Here is a 13,187-nt window from a genome sequence, read left to right as displayed (position 1 = left end):
TTTGAGTTCTGCTTTTTAAATTTTCTGCTTTTGAAATGGTAATAATATTATAAAAACTAATAAGGATAACACAGTTCTAAGTGGTAAATTCCAAAGGAAGTTGCCAATCACAACCCTTCCCCTACCCCACTCCCACCAGCCCCAGCCAGAGGAGTAAGAACGTGTACCCACATGATTCAGTGAGGCTCCTTTCCAGAGATTTTTTAATTAAAGCTAATTTGAAATTAGAACTAACAGTCCATTTCCTTTCTGATGATGACACAAGGAAGATGGGGACCTTGGGGCTCAGAGTGATGTTGGTTTTACCACCATAGAGAAAGCCAGTGTCAGATCCTGAGGCAGACATGTAGAGAGAAAGAGAGTTTAGAGTGGAAAAAGATAGTCCGGCCACCTTCAAGCATCTCGTTCTAACTACCCAACCAAGACCAGAATATCCCTATCCTTCTATGGTGAGATGAGACAATAAATTGCAGCCACCCCCGCCAGAATTTAGCTCAGTTATTTTAACTTTCTTTACTGTTGTAGTTTTACCAGCATACCTAGCCCAGTACTAATGGTTATTAGGGAGTAGATGTATAGTGTTAGGAATAGGAGCAGTTGATGAAGACAGAAATTCTTGTTAAAGTAGTTCCTCTTTGCTCTGAACTTGCACTCGCTGACTACTCCATATGATAACCAACCATACGATCTGGGAATTTGCCCACATTATGCAATTTATTTGAAATATTAAAAATTGTTTTCCTTCTATACATTGACTTGACATTCCCAGTTAGGGCCTCACTCCTGTAAAGATTTTCAGTAATGTGCATCTTTCTCTGGGTGATGTGTGTTCCTCTCTCTCTCTCTCTCCTCACTCTGGGATGAAATATATCATGATAGTGTTTATTAGGTTTGAGTCTACTGCTTTGATGAGCTAAAAGGTATGTGAATGGCTCTCAAAGCTGGGTGCTTTGTCAGAGGGCACAGTTTTCTTCACCTGAGCAGTCAAGTTGTCTGAGAAGGGTATAAATAATCCATCCCCTTCACTAGGTGAAGGTCAATGCCACCTGAGCCCCTGCTCTACCTAGGCTGCCCAGTGTGTTGGTTGGACAGATGGGCAGCTGGTCTAAGAGTCAAATGCAAGACTGAAGACTTGTACCTAGCTGACCAGCCTGTATGTGACTCACATATATTACCTGGGAATTTTCACACTATGCACTTTACTTGAAATCCTGGCAATTTCTTTCCTTCTATATATTGACATAAACATTGTTTGGCTTCCCTTTGCTGCTTACAAGAAAAGAAAACACCCAGATATCTATAAATATAGTACTTATGTTTTACTACTGAATCTCAAAATTTGTTGGGACGTTGACAAAGAATTTAATTTGGCCGTTGAGTGGAAACGTGTATTTCTCTGAAAAGATGAAACCAGTGGGCTGATGCCTTAAATGTGAAGGTCTGCACAGATGGAAATTCCCAAGATGCCCAGGAGCCCAGCCTTTGCACAGCCTTCAGCACCAGTATCATCTGAAAAGGGGAGAAAATTTTAAAGAAAGAGAATTAAGAAATTACTAGAATTCAGCAAACCAATGCCCTTTTGTAAATGTCTTGACTAGGGGGTGTACATGTAATTTCACGTTCCCCAAGATTTTAGCTATACTTGTATTGCAAAGAATAATAATATATTAGCTTAAATATACTGACAATTCCCAGAAGTGCTCTCTGGCTCAACTCGATTAATGCTATGACATTCTGCATTAATGGCATGCCTGCATGCCTTTACTTATAAGTACTAATGACCTTATGAAAAGTAAAAATATCTTAATTTTTTCTGGGCAATAGATAGGTAATAAATGCTAATTCTTTTCTTCTTTACCTTCCACTACTCTGGGGAATTTCTCTTGTTACCTTTGTCATCTGTGATCCAGCTTTTCTTTCACTCTGTCACTCTGCCATACTTAGCAATTTTGTGTAAAAATACCAGGAATGACTGCAGTGACATATGTTACCTGCATGAATCAGTTTTTATTCCCTGTCAGTCCACTTTGCCTGCTCTTTCTTGGACCAATTTTATCTTAGATCCTGAGACTATTTTTAAACTTTTTTGAGAAATAATTGACAAGTATATGTGTATATATGTAAAGTGTACAACATGATAATTTGATAAACATATACATTGTAAAAGCTCAAGATAGCACATCCATCACCTTGTGGAGTTAACATATGTAACTTTTGTGTGTGTGTGTGTGTGTGTGTGTGTGTGTGTGTGTGTGTGTGTGGTAAGAATGCTTAATATTTACTCTCAGCAACTTTCAAGTATGCAGCATCATATTATTAACTAGAGTTACCATGCTGTACTTTAGAGAATCCAATAGCTTTTCATTTGTCCTCATGAATCTTTTTTATTCCATCTTCTGTCTTAAGTCACTTAACTTCTCCATCAGACTATGTGTTCCTTGGAGGCAGAGTCGTTTCATTTCTGTCTCTCCCTAACATTTAGCACTATTTCCACACATGGTAGATATTTAATTCCCAAAGTAAACCGAACTGAGTCATGTTTCATGTTTATTTGTATTTCACACAGCACCTGGAAGAGTGGCTGACATATTGGAGCTGTCAGAAAATATCTGGTGAAGGAATGATTTATTGGTACTCACGTGTCTTTTCAGCCACTTCCCCTTTGTACAAGGGGATATGTTCGCAGAGCTGCCTGATGGGTGATCCAAACAGGAACCAATCCACATCTGTGATCAGAGACTGCAGTGGGTTATACTTGACCCAGATGTATTTGTCGGAGAACATGTTGTTCAAAGCCTAGATCAGTAGGAGTGGAATAGGATGAAATAAATTGACATAATCTGGTGTAACTTATTCTAAATTGTGACTTTTTCTCTTTTGAATTATTAAACAGGAGGTGGTCAGGAATCTCAAGATATCATCTCTTTTTGACCACTTGGTCTGTAGAGAAACCTCATTATTACCAATGTTATTTTGCAGCTGGTGACAATGAAACCCAGAGAGGGTGAATCCTGTGCCCGATGAAAAGACACAAAAGGAGAAATAAACCACAGATTCCTAGCCTCACACAGTGTTTGTTTATTCTCACTATGCTGTATTTCTTTGCACCATTGTGTCATTGGATATCATCACTCATTTTTTCTGCCCATCACTATTTCTTAAAGCCTTGCTCTGAGAAGAGAATGTTTCGTCCTTTCTACAAAGTTTTTGTATTGGGGGCTGTAGGGTGGAGCTCAAGCTAAGAGATTTATTCCTGCTCTAAAATCAATAAATGTGAAGATGCTTTAAAGTGGAGGGTACCATAGCCACAATAAGGTATGATATTATGATCTTCTCCCCTTACCCTCTTCATTTCTCTATGGGCACCAGTATTCCCTGGCTCAAGAACAGGGAACACTTAGGGTTACCCCAGACTTACCTGCCTCTCAAAGATGTACCGTTGGAGTTGGTCTAGAGCAGGGATGGCCTTATGGTTCATCTTCAAGATGTAGCAGGCTCTTCGGGAGAGCACCCTGGAGGCGATGTAGGCCTGAAGCAGCAAGAGCACAGTTACTGCCCCTCCCAGTTCCCTGGGTTCTGAGCTTGGTGAGGATGGGCCTTGCGGAAAGCCTTGAGCACGCGTAGTGATATTTTCAAGCTGCAGTCAGTTCTATCCATTCGACTTATTTTACATAGTCGTTTTACTTTTTCACTTGTCATTTCTATCTCTGAATTTGTGTAAACCCATGATGTGTGCCCCACTTTTCATGTTTTGGGTCTACCGTTTGGGGTTTGAAAGCTTTAGAAGAAGCCGCTCTCTCTTTCTATTGATTTTGTTCTGCCTTTTCCTCAATTTGGAGTAAATACGGTATACTTTAGAACTGTGCTTTCCAATATGTTAGCTACCAGCCACATGTGGTCATATAAATTTAAAGTCAAATTAAATAAAATTTAAAATGTATTTCCTCCATCACACATTTCAAGTGCTGAGTAGCCACAAGTGGCTAGTAGCTTCCCTATTGGAAAATGCAGATATAGAGCATTTCTACCATTGCAGAAAGTTCTAATGGACAGTGATGCTTTAGAAGCTCTCCTCAACATACCCACACCCCACACACCCACCACACATACATTTTCATTGATTCTCCCCTCCCCTCCCTTACCATCTTCTATCTTTTCTCCACCTAAGACTGGATTAGGATGGGTTGGAGGAAGTTGGGATTGGAAGAACAATGGAGGGTGAGGTCCTTGGAGCCAAAAGGAACCTTCTGGAATCTTCATACAGAGTGGAATTTTCTGTACATAGTTCCAAATAATTATACAGCCTATAAGAGTGCAAATATTATAAATCTTTCTAGTTCCTATTTTTCAGTTCTCACAAATTTCCAGTCCTTAAAATCCAAAAATTGACTGAGGCTGAACCCGATGACAGTGGAAGAGGTTTTAACCAAATTCTCACCTATCCTCATGCTATTGTTTTTAAAGATACTTTTGTGATTTCCCTGACATCTGCTTAAAAAGAATTTCAGCACAACTTCCTTGTAAAGCATATCTTTCAAAGACTCTATGCTTTCAAATGTGTCGTGGAACTCCCACTACCAGTGGGGCAGAGGGAGTGAAGGAGGTTTCCATAAGAAAAGGAGAAGAAAGTCACGTTCGAATGTCCAGTGCAACGGACCACAGACTACTTATATCCACAGTGCATAGCTCTCTCCATAGGTGAAAGCAGGCTCATCACCCAGGTGGAACAAATGGAAAACAAACAAATGAATAAATGAATCAAGGACAGAATAAGTTGCCTGAGATTTATTGTTAATACCAGTAACTGAAACTTGGAAATAGTTTAATGTTTTTAGTTTAGATATTTTCATTCTTCCAGAAGCAGTATGATTTACTGCATATACATAGTCAACTGTGTAGAGCTGTTCTGGGTTTCTGCTACTTTGTGACTGCTTGCTGCATTATTGTTCTTTGTCTGTATAATTTTTTGTATTAGAAGCCCTACTTCATTCATTCAGTCATTTGACAAATATTTTTGAGAGCCTGTGTGCCATGCCTGGCCTTGGGTTTTAGTCACTCTTCCAGGCACTTTCTGAACCTGTAGTTAGCCAATATGATTGTGCTTTCCACCTGAAAAGGTCAAGCGAATTTGTATGCTTCCTGTCTCATCACATTTTTTAATTAGAAATGGTTTTGTTTGATTGGTTTTTAATCAGTTGCTTGATTATTTAAGGGGAAAAGCAGAAGTAAGGATATTGTGAAAGAATTGCAAGGATAGATCCTGGAATTCAAATGCACGGTAAATGACTGCCCCTCCGCCCTTTAGAAGTCCATTCTTGAAGAATATAAAATATTGCTGCTTACATGTTTATAGTCAAAAATCGTGGTAGAGGAGCATGATCCTGCATGGATGTTAATCACGGCGGTATTTTTTTCATTGTCAATTGTCATTGTCTCCTGAATAGGGCCACCATCGTCAGTTGGGCTGATGATGTTATAAACCTAGATTGACAAAAGACATAATGGTTTTTTCATAAACTATGTGCATTGGAAAGGCAACGCTCCCTGCAAAGTAAAGCCTTCTATTGCTTCAAACAAGAGATAGAACCTTGAAATATCTCCACTGGCATCCCAGACCAAAAGCCCATGCTAAAATTAGAATGCAAAGGTCTTCCTCATAGTTCACTGCATTATATATGGGCAAAGCAATGGCATTACATGAGAAATGAAATTAACCACATTTTAAAGCAATGGGGTATGTTTTTTAAGGTATTGTGATTGGAAAGAAATAATCAACCTCATTGGTTCTGTTATTGGTTATTTCTGGAATTTCATCCCACATAGGACATGTGGACTCTCTACTGTCCTTCATATTATCTCATATCTTCTTTTTCCTCTCCCAATACCTCTAAGACATAAAGTCTATAGTGAACCAACTCACCTCATATCCACGAGATTGTGTCCCAAAGATGGCCAGTGCCACGAGAAATAGCACCTGAAAAACCGACCAGTCACATCTATTCACAATAGGGCTGCCACTTAGGGTGGGAACATGAGGTGACATTGGACAAGACAAGCACAAATATCACAGAAAACATATGCTTAAGACACTGGTGGGAGGTCATGGATGGTCAACAGTCCACTTCCAAAATGTGAAACACACATTCATTCATTTGACAGGCATTTGTTGGGCTCATGCTATTTTTCAGACACAAGTTCTACCTTTGTTACCAAATTCCCAACCCTTCCTAACAACACAACCTTCTAGATATCATAGTTCTTATGCCAGAAAAAAAAAAAAAAAAAAAAAACTTGGGGGAGGTGAGCAGTGAGGAAGGACTCATTTTACTAAGGGGACGACCCTAGTGGTATTCACACTGGCTTTAGTATACAGGAATCAAGTTTTGTTCTTTTGGTTAAAAAAATTACTTAGTTCCTTGAGATTGAGAGAGTAAGACAGATTTAAGTGGATTCATGGGTGATAGAGATACAATAGATTCCTAAAGGCAAACTATGAAAATCCGATGCTTGGAGGCATGATTAACTTTTGAGGCTGACATCAAGGAAAACCTCCACATTCTCCTTAGTGATACCATCAGACAAGTGTTAGGCCAGCAGGCCGTGAGACTGACATGGAGGCACTGCTGACATTTTGCTGCAGTTATATGAGAGACTCATCCAACATGCTGATCCCGGTTTTGTGTTCTCTCTTCTGAACATCACAGTGTACTGCACGGTCATCGAAATTGCTGATGAAGGAGAAGGCAGATATTTTTAGGACCTGTCAGTGGGATTTTCCTCCTTCCTTTTGCATCTCACCAATAACATTTTTCTGCTGGTGACTGTGGGTAGAATGTCTAACATGGACCTATATGCAGCTGTCCAACCTGCCTACTTGCATAGGGACAACCTGGACTCCTGGACAACCTCTGACACTCCTATGTATTCTGTTTAATGGATCTAATACAGAGGTCTGAATAGGTGGGTGAAGGGCTAGCCACCTTAGTGGTATGATTAGAGAGAGCTCAGGAAGTGTCCCCTGCCCCCAAGTAACCCCTCACCCAACACCATGATTAATATACCACTGTTCCAGGTTTGTGTTTTAGGGTTAGGTATCCTCTAAAAAAATCAAGATACCTTGGGAGAGGCGACTCTTTAAGCTGACAGTCTTTAACACCTTATGCGGAGGTATTATTTTGCTTTCTCCTTTAATAGCTCAATGAGAATAAGGGATAGAGACTGGGGGAAGGAGTTCCATTCTGGATCAGAACATAGTCAACTAACCATCCATGGAGTACCGCAATGTGGAGCTATGGGAGAATGGGATCAGGGCTGGGATCAGCTGGAGTGGTCATGGCAGGATTACTTTGCCATGATTGCTTGGTAAGTGGAGCCTAAGATGGGGAAATTTCAAGACTAAATCCCACATTTACTGGCCTGGGGAAATCACATTCCTCTGTGCCTCAGTCTCCTCACCTATAGAATGGGGCAATACTACACAGCTCATAGGATTGCTTAAGTGAATGGATGAAATGATTCATGCAAATGTTTAGCATAGGGCCTAGTACACACTTGGGAAATGACGGCTGCCATTATTGTTATTATTATGGATATTATTATTTTAAAATCACCACTTCAATCACTCCTTTTTTTTTTTTTTTTTTGCGGTACGCGGGCCTCTCACTGTTGTGGCCTCTCCCGTTGCGGAGCAACAGGCTCCGGACGCGCAGGCTCAGCGGCCATGGCTCACGGGCCCAGCCGCTCCGCGGCATGTGGGATCTTCCCGGACCGGGGCACGAACCCGTGTCCCCTGCATCGGCAGGCGGACTCTCAACCACTGCGCCACCAGCGAAGCCCACTACTTCTCCTTTAGATAGTAAATACAGTTGTCCTAAAATGCCTACATTCCCTCCAAAGTTCATAATAAGGAATTATTACCAAAATATTACAAATTAAAGTTCCCTAGATATTTCCAATTTTTTTCTTTGTAATTTTTTAGTAAACATCTCAAGAAACAGACAATGGACAAATAAATATGGACAAATTAATATTCAACATTATTCCTGCCAAAGACAGCATTAATTCAATCACAGAAGTTTAGAAGCATGCAGTGTTTGTCTGAGACCCCTGAAAGCCAAGGCATATTAGATATGAGCATTCTCTGCAAGCAGCCACCATAAGGGTATAAAGAAACGTAAACAAATACTCACAAGGATTTTCATTTTGCCTGAAAGGCAGAAGCTGCTGGAGCAAATGAGGCTGCCCATGCAACTTCTACCCTTTATATTGGCTTTAAGGTGTGGAAACCTCTTTCCAGAATGATCACTTTGGAAAAAGCCATGTCCACATCATTAACACACCCCAGCAAACTCCTTTATTGGGATTGAGACCCAACCACATAACCTGATATCAGCAAAGTTCATTATTCACTAGTAAAAATTTGCCACTTGGTTACTCTGTAAATATTCCCTCTTATCTGCTCTATGGTACATTTGAGATTTCAATGTCCACCCTTTAAAAATATTACAAGATGCTTGTTCTACACAAACATCTTGTCGTCATTTATATCTAATATTCCTAAATCTCCCCTGAAGGTAAAGTCCACCCTTAAGACCTAAGTTGAGCCCTCACTCAATGCCTTTTCATCCCTGCCTTGTTTGTTGAATTCTTCCACCCAAGGGATGGATATGGGACCAGGGGCAAGGACGGTGTCTGGGGCCCTGATTTGAGGCTTTATGACTTTATTTCTCCTCCCATTTACAGTTGGTGCCAATTTCCAGAGATCCATGAGGAGCGAGGCTCAGACATCTCTCTGCCCAATTAACATCATTAGCTGAATTTATCATTAAACCTTGCCCAAAACTCCATCAAAACTATGACATATAATTCTCGTTACCTTGAGATGCACTGAGAAATCCTCAGATTAAAAAATAGAGAGAATACAGTTTAATTCGAGTAATTTTTATAATGCCGCATCAGAAATGGCTAGCTAGCATTAGGGTGGAATCATGAACTTAGAGGTGGGGAAATACAAAAACAAATAGTACCTGTAAATGGCAGAATTGTTCAATATTGAAAATTATTACAGTAAGCAAAGCAATAGCATAAATGATGCTCTTGTTCTACAGCTGGAATGACGTCCAGCAGCTTTTTAAAAATAGGGCTTTGGGCTTCCCTGGTGGCGCAGTGGTTGAGAGTCCGCCTGCCGATGCAGGGGACACGGGTTCGTGCCCCGGTCCAGGAAGATCCCACATGCCACGGAGCGGCTGGGCCCGTGAGCCATGGCCGCTGAGCCTGCGCGTCCAGAGCCTGTGCTCTACAATGGGAGAGGCCACAACAGTGAGAGGCCCGCATACAAACTGGGCTTTTACTTATGGTAAAAGGCTTATGGCTTTTACTTACTTACTTTGGTCAAACTTATGGTGACCAAAGGAGAAACATGGCGGGGAGGGATAAATTAGGCATTTGGGATTAACATATACACAACTACTGTGTATAAAATAGATAAACAGCAAGGATCTACTGTATAGCTCAGGGAACACTGCTCAATATTCTGTAATAATCTATATGGGAAAAGAATCCGAGAAAGAATGGATATATGTATACGTATAACTGAATCACTTTGCTGTATACCTGAAACTAACACCACATTGTAAATCAAGTATAGTCTAATATAAAATTAAAATTAAATTAAAAAAACAAAAGGCAAGTTGGAAAATATTCATATGAATCCAATTTTCATGGCAAAAAAATTTACTCTATGTGGATAAGCATAAATCAAAAGGGAAATATGTATTGCTTGGGAGAATGTAAAATTGATAAAAGAAAGCAATTTGCAATATTTATAAGCTCTAAAAATGACCATTACCTGAGGAAATAATTCTACCATTAGAATCAATCAAAAAAATTAATCAGAGGTGCAGTAAGTGACTTAGTGTATATGGCATTCATTTTTAAAAGATGTATATCAATTAACTGGAAACAAGTTCCCAGTGATATGCTTATATTTACATTATGGCACATAAACATATTACTATGTTCCATTATGTATGTGATGCTTTAAAGCTCATTGTATGACACAGGAAATGCTTAAAATATGGTATGTTAAACAGTAGTACAAAGAACCTGTAACAGAACATAGAAAGAGTAGCACGTAACACGTTTACCTATAACACCAATGCTGTGAAAATATTGAATATGTATTTATGTCTCTGTGTTTAATATATATGTGTATATATGTGTGGTTCAGGGTTTTTAATATAAAAGTAGTCAATGGGGGCTTCCCTGGTGGCACAGTGGTTAAGAATCCGCCTGCCTGGGCTTCCCTGGTGGCGCAGTGGTTGAGAGTCCGCCTGCCGATGCAGGGGACATGGGTTCGTGCCCCAGTCTGGGAAGATCCCACATGCTGCGGAGTGGCTGGGCCCGTGAGCCATGGCCGCTGAGCCTGCGCGTCTGGGGCCTGTGCTCCGCAGAGGGAGAGGCCACAACTGTGAGAGGCCCGCATAAAAAAAAAAAGGAAAAAAAAGAATCCACCTGCCAGTGCAGGGGACACGGGTTCAAGCCCTGGTCCAGGAAGATCCCACATGCCGCAGAGCAACTAAGCCCGTGTGCCACAACTACTGAGCCCGCGCTCTAGAGCCCACGAGCCACAAATACTGAGCCTGTCCGCCACAACTACTGAGTCCATGCGCCACAACTACTGAGCCTGCGCTCTAGAGCCCATGAGCCACAACTACTGAAGCCCGCGCACCTAGACCCCGTGCTCCGCAACAAGAGAAGCCACCTCAATGAGAAGCCTGCGCACCGCAACGAAGAGTAGCCCCTGCTCGCCACAACTAGAGAAAGCCCGGGAACAGCAATGAAGATCCAACGCAGCCAAAAATAAATTAATTAATTAATCAATTTTTAAAAATAGGACTTTTAAAAAGCAGACATTTGGGCAATTTTGGGGTTACCCTACTTCACTGGAATTCCCCTACCCTGGCTATTCAGCTGGGGTGATTGTAAAACGTGCTGTCTTTCTAAATCTTTCTAAGATAGCAACAGCAAGAAGGATTACAGTTTTGTAGTACATCTGCAAATTTTCTCCCATAACTGGCTCCAAAGTCCCCCAGAATCACACCTATAGATATTAGGACAGTCAGAGATGCTATACTCTACCCTCTACTTTGTCTCCTGTCCCCAGGAGTTCTGAGTCTATAGATCTAATAATGACAATAGTTAGCCTTTATGGAGCACTTAATGTGTTCTAGCACTGTCTGAGCACTTTGCATATATTAATTCATTTGATCCTCATAACAATCTTATGTGTTACTTTCTAACCATGTTTCATTTTACAGGTAGGAAAACTAAGGTCCAGAGAAATTAAGTAACTTTTCAATGGTACACAACTTTTAAGGGCAGGATTCGGGATTTGACTGCAATCAGACATCAGAGTTCACACTGGTAACTATTACAAGTACCATCTGTCCTCTCTTATTTGTTGCTAAGTGTAACTTATTGCCTTGCTGAGATGGAGGCGTTAGCAAGGAGACTTCTGGTTCCAGAAAGCTTCTTGACCAAAAGATAGACTTGAAAATAGGCCTACCCACAACTCAAGGGTGAAACTTTTAAACTAGATGAATAAAACACTGTGCTTGTAAAAGTTGTTATAAATGAAATTCAAGAGTAAGCTGCCCAGCTCCCCACTGAGGGTGTGAAATAGCTAACATGGAAGGGCCTCGTGTTGGCCTTACCCACACCTTGGACACTCTGATTCAATGTGTCTGAGAAAGGGGCACAGCCATGTGGACTTTTAAACGCCCATGGGTGATTCTAATTGGAAGAGCTGTTTCAAGTCCTTTCCAAACCACTCTTGAGGAAACTAAGACTCAAACAGGTTAAGAAACTTGGCCAAGGTCATTTTAGATACAATTAGTGGCAAAGATAAGACTTTTTCTTGCTATTCTATTGTTCATACTAAATAGTAAAGCCACTCCCAAATATTGATTTTGTTAGTTGCCTTTCTTTACGTAAGTTTGAACCCATTTTAACTATTATCTTTTTATTATGAGACCTACATCCCCTATTTTTTCAATCTTTCTTTCTCTCTCTTTCTTCTCTCTCGCTCTCTCTCACACACACACACACACACACGTGCACACATGTGCACACAATTTACTTCTGCAACTCGTTTTTTAATTCGTCAGGCATTTACATTTAGATATATTATAATATATGAGACTCAATACATCTAAAATAAAAGTTGTCATATTCTTTCCCCCAAGACAGTCTTTTTTCCTGGACATTGTTATTTCTGCTAACAATTTCCTCCAGGAGTTTAGGCTTACCTTGAATTCATCCTTCCTTCTTCTGCCATTTTTCCTCTGTAATGCTTCGCGCATTTGTGTCTTTCTTTCCAATCCATGAGCTCAAACTCCATGTCTCATCCTCACCACCACACACTGTGCCTGTCAAAATGACTTTAATTAGTCAGAATGGTTACACTAGCTGCTGTAATAAGCAACACCTAAATCTCAGTGATTTGACAACATAAACTTTTATTTCTCATTCACATAAAGTCCAACACAGATGACTTCATGGTGGATGGCTCCCCTCCAAGGGATGACTTTTGTGGCTTCCATCTTCTTCTTTACGTGGCTTCCCCATTTTCAATATGTAGTTTCGTGGTTATCCTAGCATCAACCATCTGGCAGTTGAGAGTTCAGACCAAAAGCATGAAGAAAAAACATCTGCTCTTAGCTTCTTCAGAATGAAAATGACCACATCCATGCATTATCCATTGGTGAGAACCAGTCACAGGCCCTATCCAGATGTGAGGGAAATGAAACTTAGCTCTGTGCCAAAAAGAGGAAGTCAGTCTTTGGGTATAAAAATGGCCAAAACTGTCTTTCTGTTTCCAGGCTTTCCATTGTTCCATCCTCAAAACCAATTAATTCAAGACCTAAAAGCACCATTTTGCCTAAATTGCTCTTGCGTTCAAAGAATTTTTAAAACTCTCCATCAACTGTAGGATGAAGTTGAAGACTCTTAGCTTGGTGTTTAACTCACTATTATAGTCTTCTCCCAAACTAACTTCCCCAAGTGGTATGAGTGGGAACTACTCTAAGTGAAGGAGAGAAGATGTGTTTATAGAAGTAGAGAGATGTTCATGTACTCAATTGCCACAAAAGACACTCAAACCATTCAACTATACTTTCCTGTCCTTT

General features: G+C 40.5%; 1 protein-coding gene across 1 annotated transcript; it reads right to left on the bottom strand.

Moving 5' to 3' along the window:
* Positions 1-1,322: 1,322 nt before the first annotated feature.
* On the bottom strand, positions 1,323-12,498 carry GKN2 (gastrokine 2). Its single transcript, XM_029232619.1, has 6 exons — positions 12,309-12,498; positions 5,921-5,974; positions 5,344-5,481; positions 3,419-3,529; positions 2,640-2,796; positions 1,323-1,509 (listed from the first exon to the last, which is right to left on the bottom strand). The coding sequence occupies exons 1-6, from the start codon at positions 12,360-12,362 to the stop codon at positions 1,427-1,429; spliced, it is 597 nt and encodes a 198-aa protein (XP_029088452.1). The 5' UTR covers positions 12,363-12,498; the 3' UTR covers positions 1,323-1,426.
* Positions 12,499-13,187: the final 689 nt, after the last annotated feature.

The sequence above is a fragment of the Monodon monoceros genome, unplaced genomic scaffold (assembly GCF_005190385.1).
Source record: "Monodon monoceros isolate NGI ecotype Baffin Bay Population unplaced genomic scaffold, NGI_Narwhal_1 Super_Scaffold_19, whole genome shotgun sequence".
In the NCBI taxonomy this organism is placed as follows: Eukaryota; Metazoa; Chordata; class Mammalia; order Artiodactyla; family Monodontidae; genus Monodon; species Monodon monoceros.
The sequence above is the reverse complement of the archived record's forward strand: the minus strand, read 5'-3'. Positions and strand labels throughout refer to the sequence as shown.

Excerpts from the sequence above, each read along its gene's own strand:
- GKN2 (XM_029232619.1), bottom strand. The coding sequence starts at position 12,362 with ATGCGCGAAGCATTACAGAGGAAAAATGGCAGAAGAAGGAAGGATGAA. Across the intron at positions 5,482-5,920 it reads CACAATCTCGTGGATATGAG|GTTTATAACATCATCAGCCC; the intron begins GTGAGTTGGTTC and ends TTGTCAATCTAG. Across the intron at positions 1,510-2,639 it reads GGAAGTGGCTGAAAAGACAC|ATGATACTGGTGCTGAAGGC; the intron begins GTGAGTACCAAT and ends TCCCCTTTTCAG.